Source organism: Macaca mulatta, chromosome 6 (assembly GCF_049350105.2).
Source record: "Macaca mulatta isolate MMU2019108-1 chromosome 6, T2T-MMU8v2.0, whole genome shotgun sequence".
In the NCBI taxonomy this organism is placed as follows: Eukaryota; Metazoa; Chordata; class Mammalia; order Primates; family Cercopithecidae; genus Macaca; species Macaca mulatta.
Window position 1 is genome coordinate 97,745,401 of NC_133411.1, and position 20,489 is coordinate 97,765,889.

The following is a 20,489-nucleotide window of genomic DNA, read 5'->3' on the forward strand; positions in this document are numbered from 1 at the left end:
AACCTGGGAAGTCAAGGCTGAAGTGAGCCGAGATCCTGCGACTGCACTACAGCCTGGGCTATGAAGTGAGACACACTCTTAAAAACAAAAAAAATGTAACTATGTTTATGTACTCTTGAAACACTGGTAATTTCAACACAACACAGTGAGGGAATTGGTGCCTGTAAGTGAATTATTTCACGTGGTTAAGTTTGCTTCATATTTAAGATTGAAATTTAGAGTCTGGACATAGTGTCTCACGCCTATAATCCCAGTGCTTTGGGAAGCCAAGTTGGGAGGATTGCTTGAGGCCAGGAGTTTGAGATCAGCTGGGGTAACATAGTGAGACCATGACTACAAAAAAATTAGAAAATTAACTGGATGTGGTGGTGTGCACCTGTAGTCCTAGCTACTTGGGAGGCTGAGACAGGAGGACTGCTTTAGCCTAAGAGTTGGTCAGTAATTTTCTTTAGTACAGACCTAGATATAATTCTTACCCAGAATGGCTTAAAATAGAGCTTAATTATAAGTTTAATGTATTTGCATGTATGGTGAGTTAGTAATATGATCAAGATTCAAATAAATCTCCAAACAATTATACAAAACAGAAAAAAACAAAACACTTTATTTTCCACAAGGAAGAGCAATAGGAAAAATTAAATCATTTCCCACATATTGTTTTCTTAAAACAGAGCCTACAAGGACATATTCAGCACCAAATAAAAAAGGAAAAAAAAGAGAAATTACAAACAGCCATAGAATATAATCTATAAAGCAAACATTTAATATTGCACTTTGTTTTGCTAACATTTTGGATTTTACTTTTCCTAATTGAAAAATCAGGAATCTATCTTGAATACCGGAATACAACTGTGAACCTCACATCTTATGTCAGGAATTGACCAATATTTTTTAAAAAGTAATGCCTCTAAAGAAATACTTTTTAATGGGGAAAATAAAACTTTATTTGATAAAGTTTTATACATTTTAAAGTTTTATCACATTTTGTGATCCAGTGCCAATTATCAGAATATTGGCCATTCTTGCTTCATGTGTTATTTGTAAGAGTATATAATGACAAGTATTCCAATGCTATGCATATCAACAATTGTTCCCTAGTCAGACATAAGAGAGAAAAGGGATTTTCTGACAATCCCCCCCAAAACAAAAATAAAACCACCAAATGCCCTTTATGCCAAATATTCCATTAGCTTTTTTTGAGGGGGACATTCACAAAATGATTTAACAATAAAAAAATACTTCACCCCCATTTCCTTATTATCTAGTATTAGTTTGCTACGGGAGCCCAAACCCTTTAACCGAATCACTTAAAACGCGATTCATTTTTACACTGGGCTTTCTTCACCCTGTCAGCATTTTTCAAACATGAATTGTCTTCCATGTTTTCTTAAAGGCCACTTATGGAAAAGCCTATTTGTTTTGTATGAGCTTTAAGACAGTATTTAACCAGGTCAAGCACCAAGCCAGAGCTACTATTATTTTCAGCCACTTTATTAACTGTGGGGTTAAATGGCAGGATAGATGTAACACCCATTTTACACGTATGTTGCAACATCAGAGATGCTGGTTTTCTTTAAAAACATCAGAGCTGAATTCCTTCTAAAATACAACAACAACAACAACAACAACAAAATAAGTACACTTGGTACCTTGGAAAATGCTGAAATGCTATCATGAATGCTGGTATATTTGTTATGAGCCAACAGAAAATTACCTTTAATATAAACTATAATTTACTTATGTGATTGTTCTTCCTATGTAATCTATACATGATCAAAGTGAGTGATTTCTCATGTTTAGCAAATTGTTCTTTAGGTAATGAAAAACAGTATTCTCATTAGAAAAACACAAAAATACAAAAGATTTATCGCAGCAAACGTTCTAGTATTTTAAATTTTGAAGTTATACACTTTTGGAATAAAGTTGAGTTTTCATGCTATATCAAGCTTGAGCAAGATAGCAAAGGTACAAATTGAGCTCTCTAATCATAACCTTAATATATATATTCCTGCTCATTAATATACTTTGCACCAGCAAAAACGATTTCCAACATATGTGTTTTGGAGGTAATTAAGTAACTCTGTATAAAAATAAATGCACTTCTCCCTCCTTTCCCCAGTGAATGGAAAACTTCCATACTTTTAAAATAATAATAATAATAAAAATAATTTTTAAGAGCAACAGCCCTCAACTCTTTGCTGGTGCCTGCCATACTGCCTTTCTTCACTCCATTCTTAGCTCAGCTAGTTTCTTCTTGCATGTCATGATAAAAAGGGAATGTGGGTGGGTTATAACTTTTGTGTATGTCCCGTTTCCAAATTTCCCTCTCCAAAAAGCCAACCAAATAAACGAACAAACAAAAAAAAAAACAGTGCAACAAAACACAAATAGCATTCCAACAGTTTGGCAAGTGATGCGTTCACCTGAGATTAAGTGATTTTAGGCAGTCAGTAACAAAATGCTGCTTTGCTGTAATAGTAGAAAGGCAACAAATTTTTAAAAGAAACCAAGAAGGTATACAATCTTGACAGTCTCTTATTAGCTTCCTCCTCTCATCTCTTTTTTCCCCACATTATCTGTTGCGTATCTACTACAGTAGGCTGCAAAACATACAGCAAAAAGGATTGGCTTGAAGGCATTTGATGTTTGTAAATAAATCCACAATTGGATCCAAGCTGAAGAGGTGATACATGGTCAGCCTAGTAGGACAATTCTGAGCATGTGCATACGCAGGTAAAGTCCAGGCTATATTAAATTAAAAAAAAAAATGTCAGTGCGTCTTTTCATGTTAAAGTTTTTTCAAAGCTTTCTTTTGTTCCTTGTTGTGCTGACCACAAACAAGTTTTAAGAGTATCAAGAGTCTGGCAAAAATAGAAAAAAAAAAAAAAAAAAAAAAAAGCTGTAGTGACATCGAACCGCACAATGTAAGCATTGAGCATGTGCAAATTTTCAAATCAAAAGAAGGAGATCATCCCTCTTGAAAACGTGGTGTCTTGACACGTACGACCATAGGCTAAGAAGACTGCTCTGAGTATGTGCCAGTTTTAAAAGAGAAAAGCTTAGATCTTCAAGCATGTTGGAGCAGTCCCAGAATGTTGCTGTAGGCTTCTAAAGCATGATCACTGGTTGTTTCATGTATTCGCCATTTTTCTGGGCAAAAGCAATTCCACTTCCTCTGAAACGTGTCTCCAAGATACTTCTCTGTCCTCAGCCGGAAGAGATACAGTTCAGAACCCACATCAACTTGATTCAACCAAGTGTTCCTTCAACGAGAGGGACAGGATGGTCTGTCATCTGCTGACTGATCAGGATTTGGATCAATCTAGAAAGAAATGAGAAGAAAAGTTTACAGAGTTATTTCATGAGGTCTAGGAAGAATGCAGCAAATGATTACAATTCTGAATACTAGTCAAGAAATGTAATCAGAGAGAGCATACATAGCTTGTTAGCATATTGTAGCCAATTATAGCATATTGTATCCAATTATTCTCTTTTCATATCTGAAATGCTATGTGGGGAGGAAAGGGTGCTGGTACCTATAAAGTACCTGATATTTAATTATTAGATTAACAAGATTAAGGTATGTCTGAATAGTCGCCTATTTCATAAAAATTAACAGTAAAATTTTATCATTGAATGAAGACTTACTCAGTATTGTAGTAGTACTTAATTAAGACCTAAATACACAATATAGAATATCTTCATAGCAATCATCTCCTTTTGTAAAGTACCCCTTTTCATCCTTCTACAAAAAAGTTAACCCATTGCTTCCTCTGACTTTGGAAAAATGAAATTGTGTAAACAATTCTCTTTGTTTATACAATGTGCAAACAATTTGTTTACTTACATAAACAATGTGCTTATGTGAGGTAATAACTCATGGGTGTAAAACTCCAGAGATGGCCAAAAAATGCAGTGTGTGTATCAGGAAGTAAAACTACTGAACCCAAAATACTCAAGAGATTTTCTCTCACCTTCTTTATCTTTGGAGTGACTTTCATATGTACATATTTTTAATGAAAAGTTGCTTCTCAGGTACAAAGATAATAGAATGGTCACAGAAAAGCAAATTGTTGGGTTTAATATATTTTTTACTGAAAGAGCTTTTGGATGAGACCCATCCACTTGCATTTAAATGTGGAACAACCCAAATTGCCTCAGAAGCTTTAGGTAAAACACATTTTTGAAGGAAAAAAGTCAAATAACTCTTAGTTAAATCACACCCTGAACATATTTTAGAGTTTTAAAAGTTGCAAATTATCTTTGGTGCTTTTTAAAAGGTGGCAGAATTTTCCCACAAGTTGCTTAAAAGTGAACTATACTTAGATTGCCATTCTTTTTAAAATGCCTCCTTGGACAGCCAGGGAGCCTCAAATCAAGCCAGAAATGACTGACTTATAATAAGCAAGAAAGAAATATCCAAGTAAAAATGTAATGACAAAATCTGTAGCAAGTGACAGAACACTTTTAGCATCTAACAGAAATTTTATGTATTAGAAGATAGAAAAAAATTATGTCTCATGAAGAATTCTGAACATTCTATAATCAATGAATGAAGAAGATCTCATATTATTGCATCCCAAGGAAAACTGACCCTTCCAGTTATGGTGTTAAAAAAAAAAAAGAGAGAAATTTGATGAACAATCCCCCTGATGTTTAATTTGGGAGTAATATTTCAGTGTAAAACAGCTATGTAAATTACAGTAACCAAAAGAAAAAGCTGATTCTAGTAATTTACAGAATTATTTTGGTATCAAAACCAACTCCAAAACCCCTTAAAAATGTGTACTAGTGGCTAAAGTCACTCTGAAATATCGTGAAATTGCTAGATACCCTACCTACTTACTCCTTGTCTTTACATATACTGTTCTTTCTGCCTTTTGAGGACTACTCATTCTTCACAATTCAGCTTAACGGTCACCTTTTCAAGAAGCCCCACCTGATTCCCAAGACCCAATAAGCTGCTCCTCAAATGAGCTGTGCATTTTATCACATTATGATGTAGTATTTTGCTTCTTAGCTTGTTTTCCTCAGTAGTCTGTGGGCTTCTCCTAAGAGCTATGTTTATTTACATTTAAGTGCTTAGCTGCCATCAATGAGATAAATGAAAATAGTCTAACCATGTGGGAATGTTGTTTTAAGATGTTATCACAAATACATTATTTCTTATGACTGAGAATGTCAAAATACTCAAGAATTGGAAAAGAATCATGAATAAGATAAATTCTAGCTATTTAATCACTGTTTGCAAAATGCCAGTTCTTCCTATTGATGCTTGGATATACAAAATTCTTCCTTCAAAAAATGTGTCTCAAGATACAAGTTTAAGAGAAAAAAAAATTAGTAATTCAACATGAGGTTAGATCATTGTCTTAATTCCCTAACAAGTGAACAGTCCTACCTCTATCTCAAACTTAGTAAATATTGACAACCTTAATCTTAACTTTTACTCTGTCGTTTTAAATTATTTGTTCTGTTATTATCATGATAATCAAGATCTAATTACATTTAAAAAAAAATGCCTGCAATGCTATTTCTCGAGACAGCCAGTTCATTGCATACTTAAGAGTAGGTACTTACTTCTGAATAAAGAGGCGGAGGCAAGAACCGAAACTCCTGGATATATGCAAACAGTGGTCCTTGAAGCGCTCTCTCAAAGTCATCACAAGCATTCACTGGTGCAAGATTGTTCCGCCTTTGTTCCTCTGTTACCACTTCTGCATAGCTGGGTGGTGCTGAAGGAAAAAGATACACGCAATTCGAACAGCATGTTCTTATGCATGTCAAAATACACAAAATAGTAGGTATTAAAAAGCAATGTCAAGGTAAAATAATAATTATTTGTTTGGTGATTAAAACTATGAAGACATATAATCAAAACTGAGTATTAGGGGCACATCTACTTTCTTTAGGGGAAGATTACATTCATCTAGGGTCATAAAATATCAGAAGCAAAATAATTTTCTTGATAATAATAGTAAGAAATTAAGCTTAGATATGTATTATCAAATTACCTTCAGGTCTTTCAGGAAGTGATAAACTGAGCCAGTTCATATTCATGCTACACTGACTGCTTACACTTGAGGTTCTGCTACCAAATGGATGTAGAGGAATGGTACCGATGACAAGTGGCAAATTAAGAAATAAATCCATAGCTCCAGGAATATCCACATATACCTAAACATTGCAAAGAAATATTACGTTTAGAATGCCAAGTATGATTTCCTTTTCAAAAACTAATAACCAATTTTAATGTTATTTGAAACCCCCATTTACTTCATTGTTTATCTTACATACATGAAAAGTTTCTCTTTTATGTATAATTCTATATAGTACATTTACATATAAGGTATAATTATAAGTCAAACTATATAAAGAGTTATGTATTTCATATGTCACTATATATGGAATTAAAAAACCTGGATGTAAGACAAAATTATGTCTCCATAACTTTAAGATTAAAAACAAAACAAAACACCAAAGACTTCTTGGGCCAGGCACTGTGGCTCAGCCTCTAATTCCAACACTTTGGGAGGCCATGGTGGGTGGATCACTTGAGCCCAGGAGTTCAAGACCAACCTGGGTGACATGGTGAAACTCCATCACGACAAAAAATACAAAAATTATCCAGGCCTGGCTACAGGCACACTTGTATTCCCAGCTACTTGGGAGGCTCAGGTGGGAGGACCACTGGAGCCCAGAAAGCAGAGGCTGCAGCAGAGCTGAGACTGTGCCGTGGCACTCCAGCCTGGGTGACAGGTGTTTCAAAAAAGAAAAAAGAAAGGAAAAAACCTCTTAAATGTGTACATACCATTAGTGAATATTCCACACGGATTATACTACAGTCGAGGATAGAGGGAGAAACTGGTGGAATTTTCAGCAACTTGCCATTCCACGTCTCTGTCTTTCCAGATGATAAGGATTCCCCACGCAAGTTAGCCACAAGCTGTTTTACTTCCTTCATTTTCCCTTTGGCATAGAAGGCCTGTGTTTGGTAAATGGCTGCCTTTGGCACCACCATTCGGGAAGAGCAGTTCTCAATCTCAGCAAATATCTGAATTGATTCACCTAGAGAGGGAAAAATATATACATATCTACTGTTAGAAAAAAATAACAAAAGAAATCAAGAATCTTTTTTTTTTCTTTTTGAGAGAGTCTCGCTCTGTCGCCCGGTTAGAAAAAAATAACAAAAGAAATCAAGAATCTTTTTTTTTTTTGAGAGAGTCTCGCTCTGTCGCCCAGGCTGGAGTGCAGTGGCCAGATCTCAGCTCACTGCAAGCTCCGCCTCCCGGGTTTACGCCATTCTCCTGCCTCAGCCTCCCGAGTAGCTGGGACTACAGGCGCTCGCCACCTCGCCCGGCTAGTGTTTTTTTTTTTTTTTTTTTTTGGTATTTTTCAGTAGAGACGGGGTTTCACCAGGTTAGCCAGGATGGTCTCGATCTCCTGACCTCGTGATCCGCCCGTTTCGGCCTCCCAAAGTGCTGGGATTACAGGCTTGAGCCACTGCGCCTGGCCAAGAAATCAAGATTCTTAAAGCTAAAGTAAGAAAGAGCAACTAACATGCACGAAAAGGTGTCCTAGGAACTGCAAATAACTTAAGAGTCATAGAAATGAACTCATCAGTAGCTATTTGAAAAAGGAAACTACATTCTATTTTGTGAAAAAACAAATGGAAAAGCACAATTTGTAATTTCACAAAAGAATACGATATTATGTTGATATTTAATAGTTATATTATAAATTTATACACAAAAGCTAAGTGAAGAAAGTTTTTTGTGGGAATCTACCTCATACATACCTGGGGTATAGCCCTTCCTTTCAATTTTGGCACTTAAGGATATTGGGCCTGAGGTACAGAACCAGCAACAGAGTGTCTTTTCTTTTGTGCCTGCTTGGGGTGACTGTAAGAAAACAATTTAGAGAAAAAGGTCAGTGTATGGATTGGTACAATCAATACCAGAATATTTTAAAATATAATCCTAAATTTGTGGAAAAATAAAAATTAAAACTGGTTTTGCTTTTTTTTTTGGATCCAGATATACTTCTTATTTTTTAACTAATCGATGGTTTTTGAATTATACCATTACTTTTATTTTTATATAAATTTCCATTCAATTAGAAAAAAAAGGTAAAGGGTGTACAGCGTTTCCCATAAACAGTTTTTTAGTTCACACTATTTACAAATACAGTAATGAAAAACCAACCAAATAAAAAAAACCCTTTCCACATTCCATTTAAACTGCCTTAAAAAGGCAGCACAGAAAGCAATCTGACTATAATTCCAAATGTTAACATCTTTCTCTGAGAATATAAAAAAAAATGTAAAAAAAGGAAAATGCCCATTTCTTATTTGCTTTAAAGATGTTATCATTTGTTTAAACCAAATACAGTTTTAAGTCAAATTTGATTTGTTCTCAGACAAATGCAATTAAAAATAGATTCTTTTAAAAAAGGAGTTTTTTTAATGAAACGAATGATTCCCCATTATTTGACAACTATCCCTCTATTGGAATAACAAAGTATAGTACAAATTTTAGATTATGATATTGTCAAGTTAAGTGATATTGTATTACAATAAAAGATACTACTGTCCTTCTTCCACTCAAATCATCCAAGGACCAGATCTGTTTGTTGTTATGGCTTTTGTTACTCATATTGTGAGTAAGAGATACTTCATATCATATACTGGTCTTAGTTTCATATTTACTTAAAGGTACTACAATGTCAAAAATATGAGCATATTTTTCATTAATTTCAGTGTTCTTGACTGTATTTAAGAAAATGTATATTTATGGAATTTTAAAAGAAAACCAGTATTTTTAAATTATGACAACTGCATAGTTTAGGTGATTGATTATTCTTTAATATTTATATGCCAAAAACAAAGAATGAATAATTCAGTCAATTCTTACCAGTAATGAAGGAGTGTTGATATCTATATGCTCAAAGACTGTAAATTCCTTCTTTAATTTTACTGGTAGTAGCCAAGGCCTGTGCAATTCGGCTTTCACCCAATAGCGCACACTGCCATGTCGGCCTTCGAATGAGGTAGCAAGTGGTCTGTGCAGAATATAAAGGTCAATATATTAATTTTATACCTCTTTCTAACAATTACACAGTAGGTCAGAATAGAAGTGTTAATATATTGTATCGTTTATGTACCAATGAGGTATCAAACATGTAATTTAAAAAATTTCCAAAGGGATAAGTCATTGGGGAAAAAACTTTCTATTTCCAAGTAACAATAAACAATAAGTATCTTTAATATTTTGCTTTAAAAAGCCAGAAGAATACAATCCATTTAAACTAAGAGGAGGCTACTTTTAATGATGGTGGCAAAATTATGAAAGTTTAATGGACATTTTTTGAAAAGGCCAAGAATTCAAAAACAAAGTTGAGAATGGTTTAACTATTTCTACTGATAAATTCTAGACACTGGTTAAACATTCAGACCAAAATTCCCTATAGTACTCCACTTCTCATTAGTCAGATTATCATCTTTTTATAGCAACTAATTAAGGTCTAGAAAAGGCCTGGAATAGTCATTATAGTTTCAAAAATTTCATATTTCATAAGTTTACTGAAAAACTACTTTTCTATCTCTCAGTTTACTCATTTTCTAATTCTTGTTTGGCTGTTCTCTAACTTTACAGGCTTCAAAAGAAAAAGAAATAGTCCTCTTGATCTATGTCAAGAGAATCAAATTTTTTTTTTAACTGTCAGATCTTACTTGTGAAAGGTTTTATTTTAGCGAGTTCAGTCTCTTTTTCATAATTTCATTAGTAAAATACTCAGTGTTCAGTTAGTTACAAGGAAGAGTGCTAGCTTAGATTAGTATAAGGAACACTGGTGTTTTCACATTTTTTTTTGTATTTTAGACTCCCATATTAACTTGTATATAGCAGAGAAATAAAATCTTAAACTGTATGCTAATAATTATCCAAAGTTTATGTTAAATGACTTTGGTTTACAGATAGAACTTTAACATTAAATGACCCTGAAAATACTCAGGCCCCATATTAGCGTTATTCTATTGACAAACTTTAATATTTTTCTCAGAAATTAGATGAGGGCATTATATTCCAAATAAAATTCTCAAATAATATAGTAAATAGAATTTTCTAAAAAATACCATTTATGACTTCTCTCTTTATATAACATCTCAAGCACTAGAATTAACAAATGTAGAATTATGTACATTTGTCACCTGACAAAATCTTATGTAATCTGTTTATTCTCCAGAATAATCGGCACAAGTGTCATTTTGCAGGTTTTAGTATTTGCTAAAAGGCATTATTTTTTTAAAAAAAGTTTGTATAATCTCTTCCAACAATCTGTCATTAATTCAAGAATACACCACTTTCCTTTTTCCTTTCTTACTAGATTCCAAGTTTTGTATCAACGTATCCTTGATGTATTTTTCCTTTTAAGCTTGGGTCATATCTCTTGTGTGACCTTCCCAATAATTCTTTGTACAGAAGTTATTAAGTTCATATCAGGAGAACAACATTTCTAAAGTTAGGATATTCCTAATTATTTTTACTTTTGAAGCTTACTGCTATCGGTTAGTTATTGGTTAGTATTAGCAGAAAAGGTGGAACACAGAACTTTTTATAAATTGAAGCTACTGAGACTTGATAGGGTCTTTTCTCATAATGACAATTGATAATAAACTAAGTATAAAGTGGTTATTATTTGACTAGCACCTTCCAATTCACTCATGTTAAAGGAAACACTATTCCTATTTTAAAAACCTCATGAACATTGGGATAGAAGACTGAAATTTGAGTATGCTTTCTATAATTTTGCCACGGTAGATTAAAAAATAGCTTCTTATGTTTAATATATTGTTTTCCTCTAGCAAGTTCCAGTCATGAAAAGGGTTTTTTTTTTTTTTTTTTTTTTTAACTAAAAGTGTTTAAATTTAGAATACTTAATTTTAAAGTAATGCTCTGATCATGGGTATGTATAAAAATGCCTATTATTTATAATTCTTACGTCTGTGGAAGCTCGAAGCTGAATGCATATTCATGCCTTCCTGAATGAATAGTGTGGAAGCCTTCTTCGGAATTATCATCATCTAAAAGAAACATAAAAAGAAAACAAAGAATTTATTATTTGACATTTACATACTCCGCAGGGTGGCATAACTTTAAAGATGCTTACATAATAATTAAGACCACAAAACAAGCTTTGGAGTCTGAGAGAGCCGAGTTCTAATTCTAACTTCATCATTTCCTCTGGACGAAATAAAAATCCCGTTTTCAGCTGCCTTATCTGTAAAATGGGGATAATGAATACTCACACCCCACAGACTTTTATTTTTTAAATGGAAAATGACCCAAACTGTAAAGCATCTGTTGATAAAATAGTATATATACTCAAAAGGCTCGGGTCTCACATCATGGTAAGATAATGTTATCTTTGTCTCCAGCTGTTTGCTTAAATTTATCGCATGAAGACTACAATGTATCAAATAAAAACTGTTCGTGCAACCCTTTTAAAAATATGTCAGTTTAGGGGGAATAATGCCAAACATGTGAATAGAATAGATACTCCAAAACCACTAGAAAACTTTGTCAAATAGATGGAGTAAAAAAAAAAAAAAAAAAAAAAAAAAAAGCACACACATTGATTTTAATGTCAGTTTTGTAATTAAAAATAATTATTTATTGACCTAAAGTGATCACAATACTCAGTCCTAGCAACGATTAAAATTTGCATAAACTATACCTTAGATCATTACCAAGAACCGCATTTAGGAGGTGCCTGCTTATAAGGAAACAATATTGTCGGACATTCTTGAAGAAGATGAAGTCTAATTATTAACAGTTTCCAGTTTCTATAAAAAAGGAATGACCTTTCATTTTACAACCATTTTTTTGGGTCAAATTTGTTTTTCAAGTGGCATGAAAATAAAGAAATATAATCGAAAATATGGGAGGGGGTTCTAGATAATTAAAATGCTTATTTAGCGTTCTAAATAATTACAGAAATATCTTTTAGTTTTCTCGGTGTAGAAACCTTTACGATTAGCCCCCAGAGTAGAAAAAACTGGCATATTATTTTAACTTTCCTTCAGCAAAGTACTGAATATACACAAAAAACGTGATGCCTCCCTGATATCAAACGAGAAAAGGGGGGAAAAGCATGTATACGTCGATACTTTTATTTAAAAATCACGGTAATTCGCATATGTCTCCATACAATTTTCCTCGTCCCCTGTGCAAATCCCCTGAACAGATTTCAGAACCAAAAACTAGCTGATGAGCTGGGGGCCATTTAAATTCGCTCCCCTCGAAGGCGCCCAAAGTTCGCCTTCCTCTCCCTTTCTTCCCTCTTCGCTCCCTTTTTGTGCCAGCTCAGCAGTCTCATTGAGGCGAGCGGCTGCGGCCGCGCCGTGGTAAACAAGTGCCGGGCTGTCAATCAAGAACTAGACCGGAGCAGGAGAGGACCGGCCTAAACCGGCGCGAGCAGATCCCAGCCGGCCTGCTCGCGCGCCGCCGCCGCCGCCCGCGCGCCCCGCTATACATACGGCATACGTCGCGCGGCGCTCGCGCCCGTGCCCGCACAACCTAGCCTGCTGGACGAGGGGCGGGGCGAGCGAGCCGCGGCGCTTCCGCTTTACACGCCCCAGCCGGCGACCGGTTCGATCTGGCTTGGGCCACTCTGACACCTTTAGTTTCCGCGAGGGAAACTGGGGCGGCCGAGGGGAGGCGGGGGCCTGAAGCTTTCGGAAAACAATGGGGGAGGGGGCAGAGGATACCCTTCGAAGCCCCCACCTAGATTTCGATATTGGAATCATTTTCTTTCTTCCCCGGGCCAGCCTCTGCTCTGTCCCCTCAGGTCAACTCAAGGTAGCCAGTGTGGCTACTGGAGAGGTCGGGGAACACGCTTTGTTTCAGAAGCGTTCACAGGAGTCCCCTGACACCTCCTACCCGGCAGATAGCTAACGGGGGTCCTGCCAACCCTTCCCATCCAAATTCCATCTGAAAAGGATTTTCCACTAAAGTTGGGTCCCGGGCCATCCGGCACCTGTAAGGCCGGCAGGAGCGTCTGCCCTCAACTCAGCTAAAGCCTGAAGTCGTTTCCTTTCGATGGTCCTTAGCAGGCCCAAAAGAGGGGCGATAGAACGTGATGTGACACGGGCCGGGCGCCCCCAGAAGCCCGGGAACAAACGTGAGTATGGACTGGGTGGGGGTGGCTCTCTGGAGGGACCTTTACCGGCGCACGCCGGTTTCCTAGCCTCGCCCCAGCAGCGGCGCGAGCCCCCTCTCCCCACCCGCCCGCGCCCAATCCAATCAGCGCCTGCCATCGCCTTAGCAACAGGCTAACAAACCTGGCTCCGCCTATCCCGGGCGCCCGGGGCGGGGTCTCAGTTACCAGGCTAGTTTGAGAGCTCCCAGTTTCAAGTCATTGAAACTATTCCAGACTGAGCTCGTCTACGCGTTGCAGGGTTTGGGGGGGGGGGCATTTTGTTGGGGGTGCAGGGCATTTAGTTTTCTTTACCATGAAATCATGGTGTAACTAATGAAATATTTGTCCTCACAACTCATTGTTCTACTTTTCCCCCATTGCAAGTCTCAACCTCTTGAAGAAAAATCTGTTTCTTTCACCCATTTCATAAAAGGCTGCAATATTCAGAAAGGTAGAAACACAAACTCATCTATCTGCTTTTCAACAAATACCAAGACTGTCATTAGGCATCTGCATCTCCTATCAGTGTTAACGCTTGGAGACATTAATTAGTTATTTCAGGATGCAAAGTACCTGTATCTACGAAAATCCTACTAAAGAACTGAGTTCACCTTAATAGTTTCAGAAATCATGCATTAATACTGCCCCTCAAAGCATCCTTCATTTCTCACTTGCCTTAGTTCAGTCATCAGCACCTCTCCAGGATGTACGTTTTTAATATAAAAAAGAAGGTAAAATATGGCTCTAATTTTTTTCTGAAAAATCGCCAACATCTGAACTAAATACTGCATTAAAAAGGAGAGGCACAAAAATTACATAACCAGTTTTAACATTATATTCTTCTTGGGCTAGGAATTAAGTCATCGCCACCACCTGACGCGTGTAACCAATCTGCTGAGAGCAGAACAAGCGCCCCTCCTCACCACCCCCCAGAACTGGTCCGAAACAGGATTGAACCGCTTCTAACAAAGGGTGGAAACTTAGAAAAACAAGCCTAGACTCTCCTATATTTCCACAATGTAACCATTTAAACAATAGATTGGAAATCTCAGGACTCCTTCTCCCTTTGACAACCCTTTATCTCCCTCTTCTAACCAAAAATCAAATCCAGTGTGCCCTATACTTTTCAATTCCATTTGACTGGCATGGGTTTCATTGAATGCACGTTCCAAAGTTAGACATGATGCTCGGAAAAGAAAATTACTGATCCTAAATGGCTTCTAAAACTGACTCGATACCTATCATAATGACAGACAGTACCCTTTAAAATAAGGAATGCTGGGTGTAAATTTTTAAAGGAATGGGAAAGAATAGAGAAAAAACACGTGGGGTGTTGATACCATATGTCAAAATAAGCCACATAAACCTTTTATGAAAGCACAGTGATCAATTCTTTAAAGTCTTTTGCATTCCAAAATTAAAAATGAAACACGCCCATTAAGCCTCTTAAAAATGTTATTACATTTCTTGATTGAAGTTTAGTTTTTACATCTTAGGTTGCAAGTAAAAGGGCAAAAATCTAAGACTGCAGCTTTTAGCAATTCATTTGAAAATATATTAGTAAAACGATTGCATTGGATTCAAGCAGAATTTATAAGGTGCAAATGGACTACAAGCGCGTATGGCACAGACCAAGCCGGGTATAGAGGTAGTTGAATAAGTGTAGTTTGCAGTCACTTTGCAGATGCCTGCATGCATTACGGCTTAACACACGATGAACGTCAAGGGGAATCCAAACCTTCCAACTTTGCTAACCTTTATCAAACTGCTTAGTTATACTATGAGTAGAATCACGTTAATTCAGAAAACTGAAAAGGTACGTTTCCAAAGAAAATGAGTCCAATGACTTCTGAATAACAGAAAAACTTACCTCTTTCGTGCCCAATTAAGATGTCTTTATGGTTGAAATATTCTACTTCTTCAGTGTAATTCTGTGTATAGGCAGTATTGGAGCCGGCGTTTCTAGATTCAGTCCAGCGTACTTTCGCATGCCCTCTTGCATGAATTTTAAGAGATTTTACTCTGATTTCCCCAGTAACTTCTAAATTTACCCTTCCTGAGACAGTATCCCCACTAGAATACACAGGGACATTGCTGTCATTAAGACAGTCAAAGCTTATTGTCAAACTCTTCACCTTTCCCAGCACCATGTTTATAACAAAATCTATAAAAATATAATGTAAGACAAAAAAGTCAAGATCGCATATAAAATGTGATCTTCACTTAACACTGATCGATATTTTTGCCGTGCAAAATGCTTGCAGGCCGGATCAGTGATTCTCTACAAATAGTTCATTGAGATTTCTTAAAAAGTCAGGGCAGCAGAAGCTGCTGCTCCGCGCTCCCGCTCGTCTCAGTGGTCTCCTTACAAAGACGGGCGGCTAAAGGCTGCCAGCTCACTTTAAGAGCAGCTTTGTGAAAAACAACCCCAATGCGCAAGCGCAGGCCGCGGCTGCTGTCCGCCCTCCCTGCGCGCCCCCTCCAGCGCCGCGCCGCGCCGCGCCGCGCTCGCTCCCTCCCTTGCTCGCTCGCTCCCGGGTACAGTAGGTGTAGAGTTAGGGGAAGGAGATACTGGAGCTGCCGGCCGGCTGAACCTGACTTCTCTTCATTGTGGGCTCCTATTGGTAGGCAGGCTGCCGTATACCCTCGACGTGCTATCTGGAGCCCCTTACCGAGCACACTCTACTGGAAAGATAATGGCAGAGTGGGGCGCGAGGGGACAAGGCCTGGGTGGGGAGTTTGCAAAGCCAAGTAAGGATAAACTGCAGTGACCACCCCAAAGCGTGCGTTACTGGCACTGCAGCGTTTTACCAACTGCCTGGATGGGAGGAGGAAAAAGTGATGTGTGAAGAGAGATGGGGGAAGGGAGAAACCGGTTGGGCAAGCGGCCGATTGTTGAGCATAATCTAACGAATTTTCAAAGAAAATGTAATAAAACTGGACAAGAAGTATTGTTCATAGACAAGAGCATACTTGGCTTGGATTTTTTTTTTTTTTTTTAAACCAGTACTTTGTAGGCAGGGTGGAAATGAACTCAGTCGAGGTCAAAGGAACCTTAGTCCTTTGAAGAGCGAGGTAGAGAAGCAAGTACAATGTAATCAATAGGCTTTTTTGTCTCCTCAACTTCTTTCTCCTACATCGCTTAATTAGATAGCACCGAAAAACAACCAAGTTGTTTCCAGGATGACACGGGTGGGGGCTGGGGGGAAGCTTGACCACTTCCTCGAAGGAAGAAAAAGTCCTTTTTAAGACACCACCTACGGCTAGATTTGCAGAGTAAGACATGATTACAACTCCTGTGTCCAGAGGAATAAGAATAGAGTTCGGCCTAAAAAAGTACCATCTTATAAAAGGCATAGGACATAGTGGTTTAGCTGACATATTGTTTGCAACAGAATCGGAAAATCTTTGTTAGAAATTAGTGAAGCGCATAAAATTGTTTTTAAAAAGCATGATTTGGTATATAAATAGGGGTTAACTGTGAAGCTTTAATTTTCGGCCGAAAGAGCCTTGGACCATTTAACGTAGTAATTCTCATGATACATCTTAAATATAGGTACATTTCTCTTTTTATTGTGAATGTTTGGTAAAAAATAGCAGTGCTTTCGTCACATCACACTGGGATTCAGAGCATAACAGCATAAACTCATCTAGATTACTGGCAATCAACAGAACTGCCTTACAAGAGAAATGTAGAAAGAAAAAATATGAATCTGGTGCTCTCTCTCTCTCTCTATATATATGTATGAACAAAAATACCTTGGAAGATTTTTGGCTGTCCGTGTCTAAACATTTTAGATTCTTTTGCGTAGTGTATTTGGGTAGGTTGAACCTATGAGTCACAATAAACTAAACTTATTGGTCTTGCTGTTTTCTTTATTTCAAAAGAAACTAAGCTTTTGGGGGCTGGATTTTAGTTGACAAGGCAGTATCTTGGACTCAACAGCAATATATAAAAAGTATAAATATGCAAACTAGACAATGAGCAGGCCATTTATTTCAGAGTTTAGATCGCTATGCGTAAAATTATAAATTTGCATATTTAAGTGGAAAAAACAGTCTTATCTTTTTCCCCCCCTCTTGGTTGACACCTGGTGGAAATTCTAGGTAAAGTACCTGAGTCCTTGTACTAGCTTTGATTACAGATACTACTTGTGTTTTTTCTCCACCTAGTGGTAGAAGTGGTGAATTTCCTAGAATGACAGCTTTTCCTCAGCATAATGTCAATGATACTTAATAAGCATTCAAAAACCACTGAGCAAGGAATGGATTTAAAAGTGTAGTCCACAATGAATACATAAATTCATTGCACATTTGTGTCTACATTTATGTTAAAAATTATTAAGGGTTAGTGAACAATAGCTGAATTCAGATTTTTTTAGTAAAATTTATTTAATTAGAATATAACTTATTTCAGAAAAAAGAATTAAATACACCAGAATTGCATTTAATAAAACAGAACTCTAAGAAATTTATCTGTAGTTTGGAAAATTGTTTTAAAATATTAAATGTTTCATTCCTGTTACTGTATAGTACATTATTCTTTGTGTTTGAAGCTTTCAGGATCTTTTGAATAGTTGTCTTTATTATTTATTTTGCTATTTTTTAAATTTTCTTTTTACTGTGTCTTCTTAAATACTTAGGTAACTGGCAAATTTCCAAGAAATTCTTACCAGCTACCATTTTCATTTTGATTTTTTGAGATGGAGTCTCAACTCTGTCACCTGGGCTGGAGTGCAGTGGCACAATCTTGGCTCTCTACAGCCTCCACCTCCCAGGTTCAAGCGATTCTCCTGCCTTAGCCTCCAGAGTAGCTGGGATTACAGGCACGCACCACCACCCCCGGCTAATTTTTGTATTTTTAGTAGAGACGGTTTCACCACGTTGGCCAGGCTGGTCTCGAACTCCTGGCCTCAAGAGATCCGCCCGCCTTGGCCTCCCAAAGTGCTGGGATTACAGACCTGAGCTGCCCGCTCCTGGTCTCTCTTTATCTTTTCATTTCTTAAAAGAAAAACAAAAACACTTGGACCAGATTTTGAATGTTTTCTCTTGTTGCTTTCATAACTTCCCCCTTTCAGATTTTTTGTCTAAATATCTACTTCTTAGACAGCTTGAAATGCTGTACTGTAGACATTATCTTGGGCTTCTCAGCTTTCTTCACTGGGCCCTTATTGTATTTTGTATTATATTTAAACTATTTGTCTTTACCACCAAGGCTCTTTCCTACTGCTCCCCAGCCTACGTCTCATATGCCATCTCCGCCTACTCATCTGCTAACTCTTCTATATTCCTGTCAAGTACATCTTCTGTCCCCTTTGTTAGCTTGTCTCACTGTTGCCAGTGTGCACTTACACGTGCTTTTGGTGCCCAGAATAACATCCCACTACTATGTTATCTCCTTTGCTTTTTTCTAATCCCTCCACTAGATGCAGTTGGCACAACTGAGTAAAATTCCAACTAGACTGAATAACTAACTTCCCATCCCCCTTTCATTGCTTCTTCAGAGCTTAAGTAGGAATCTCTTTTCATATTTGCTTTTTGCTTTTGAGTCAAATGGCTCTTTCACCTTAATAAAGTTTGAACTCAATCTCAAGAACTCTATCAAAGACTGATAAATGATCATTGCTATCAAGGTGTATGATATTGAGGAGATATGTCAAGATTACTGCCAAGTTTGGAGTTTTTTGCATATTATATCAACATGCTCAATATTTTTATTTTTTTAAAAAAAGGAAGCCATCTCAACTGGAAGTTTTGTTGTTTGGTTGTAAAAAAAAAAAAAACCAAAAAAAAAACCCTACCAGTAGTCAGAATCTGTTTCATAAAGAAAAATATGAAATCTATGCTTACTGTATTTTAACTAGCAGCTGATAGGCTGAGTGCTATGAAACTAAGGGTTTTTTCTTCCCCTTTGGTCTTAACTCTGTATTTCAAGATTTTGTAACTCTGACTTAACTCTTTAATATTCTCATGGTGCAGCAAATTTGGCATGCAGACTGGAGAGAAGATTTGCTATTATTAGCAAAATGAGTAGATTCGTTTTCTATATTCTTCATAGTTAATAGACTTTTATATATGTTATGGATTTTGTGATGAAAATTACTATCAAATTTGGATTCTGTTCTCCTTCATTAATAAATAGTGTAATTTGTGTTATGTGAACACCATTTAATCTGTTATATTTTGTTTCTTGATTAAAAGAAAATCACCCATAATTCTACTGTCTGTCCATTCAGAGACACCACTGTTAACATTTTGGTGTATTTTCATCTAGATGTACAACTAAAGAAAAGCATTGCCAGTTAAGCTATGACAGTGCATATTATAATGTAGAAGATGAGTTGGTAAGGTTTATTCATCTAAGCTCAAATGGCGTCTGTCTACAGAAAGAATTAGGAATGCTAAATTTCTTTTCTGAACTATTTTATAAATTTTGACTATGCACAACTTTGTATAATGAGGGTAAAATTTTACTTGCTATAATAAAATATTTTCTGGCTGAGTGTGGTAGCTCATGCCTGTAATCCCAGAACTTGAGAGGCTAAGGTGGGAGGATTGCTTGAGTCCAGTGGTTTGAGACCAGTTTGGGCAGCATAGCAAGACCCTGTCTCTACAAAAAATACAAAAATTAGCCAGGCATGGTGGCATGCGCCTGTAGTCCCAACTATTCAGGAGGCTGAGGTAGGAGGATCACTTGAGTCTGGAAGGTTGAGTCTGCAGTTAGCTGAGCCCGTGCCATTTCACTCCAGTCTAGGTGACAGAGTGAGACCTTGTCTCAAAAAATATTAAAAAAAAAAATGTTTTTCAAACATTTGACTATTTTATTTTGAGACAGCTCTGTTGTGCAGCTGGAGTGCAGTGGCACAATCTTGGCTCACTGAAACCTCTGCCTCCTGGATTCAACCTGGGATTACAGGCCTGTGTCACCACACTCTGCTAATTTTTGTGTTTTTAGTAGAGACAGGGTTTTGCCACATTGGCCAGGCTGGTCTTGAACTCCTGGCCTCAAGTGATCTGCCTGCCTTGGCCTCCAAAAGTGCTGGGATTACAGGTGTGGGCCACCGTTCCTGGACAACATTTTGATAATTTTATATAGCATATGTAGCTTATATAGCATATCTACTTTGAAAAATTTTACTCTCCCAGGGATGAAAGGGCTGAAGAGACCCATTAAAGTCATTAAGTCAACCCCCTGCCTTTAAGCAACCGGAGAACCCATTCTATTTTTGTTTTTATTTTCTTATTTATTTAAATTTTAACTTTCATTTTAGATTCAGGGGTACATGTGCAGG

General features: G+C 37.0%; 1 protein-coding gene and 1 long non-coding RNA gene across 4 annotated transcripts in view; one reads left to right on the plus strand and one right to left on the minus strand.

The window, feature by feature from the left end:
• Nucleotides 1-574: 574 nt before the first annotated feature.
• ARRDC3 (arrestin domain containing 3) lies at nucleotides 575-15,572 on the minus strand. 3 transcript variants are annotated; one of them, XR_001445377.3, is made up of 8 exons: nucleotides 15,068-15,572; nucleotides 10,999-11,080; nucleotides 8,913-9,060; nucleotides 7,799-7,901; nucleotides 6,812-7,068; nucleotides 6,015-6,177; nucleotides 5,581-5,773; nucleotides 575-3,322 (listed from the first exon to the last, which is right to left on the minus strand). XR_001445377.3 is itself a non-coding variant. In NM_001260940.1 (8 exon segments), coding segments are annotated over 8 exon segments (1,245 nt in total). In that variant the 5' UTR covers nucleotides 15,348-15,562; the 3' UTR covers nucleotides 2,870-3,265.
• Nucleotides 12,622-20,489, plus strand: part of LOC144341323 (uncharacterized) — a 40,892-nt gene continuing 33,024 nt past the window's right edge. Inside the window, exon 1 of the long non-coding RNA XR_013418183.1 lies at nucleotides 12,622-13,179. This is a non-coding gene — a long non-coding RNA (uncharacterized LOC144341323). The remainder of the gene's footprint in view (nucleotides 13,180-20,489) is intronic.

Coding starts and splice junctions, on each gene's coding strand:
- ARRDC3 (XM_028849088.2), bottom strand. CDS start 7,021: ATGGTGGTGCCAAAGGCAGCCATTTACCAAACACAGGCCTTCTATGCC. Junction 6,178..6,811: donor GTGTGGAATATTCACTAATG/GTATGTACACAT, acceptor TGCAATGTTTAG/GTATATGTGGATATTCCTGG. Junction 3,323..5,580: donor CTCCGCCTCTTTATTCAGAA/GTAAGTACCTAC, acceptor ATTTCTTTCTAG/ATTGATCCAAATCCTGATCA.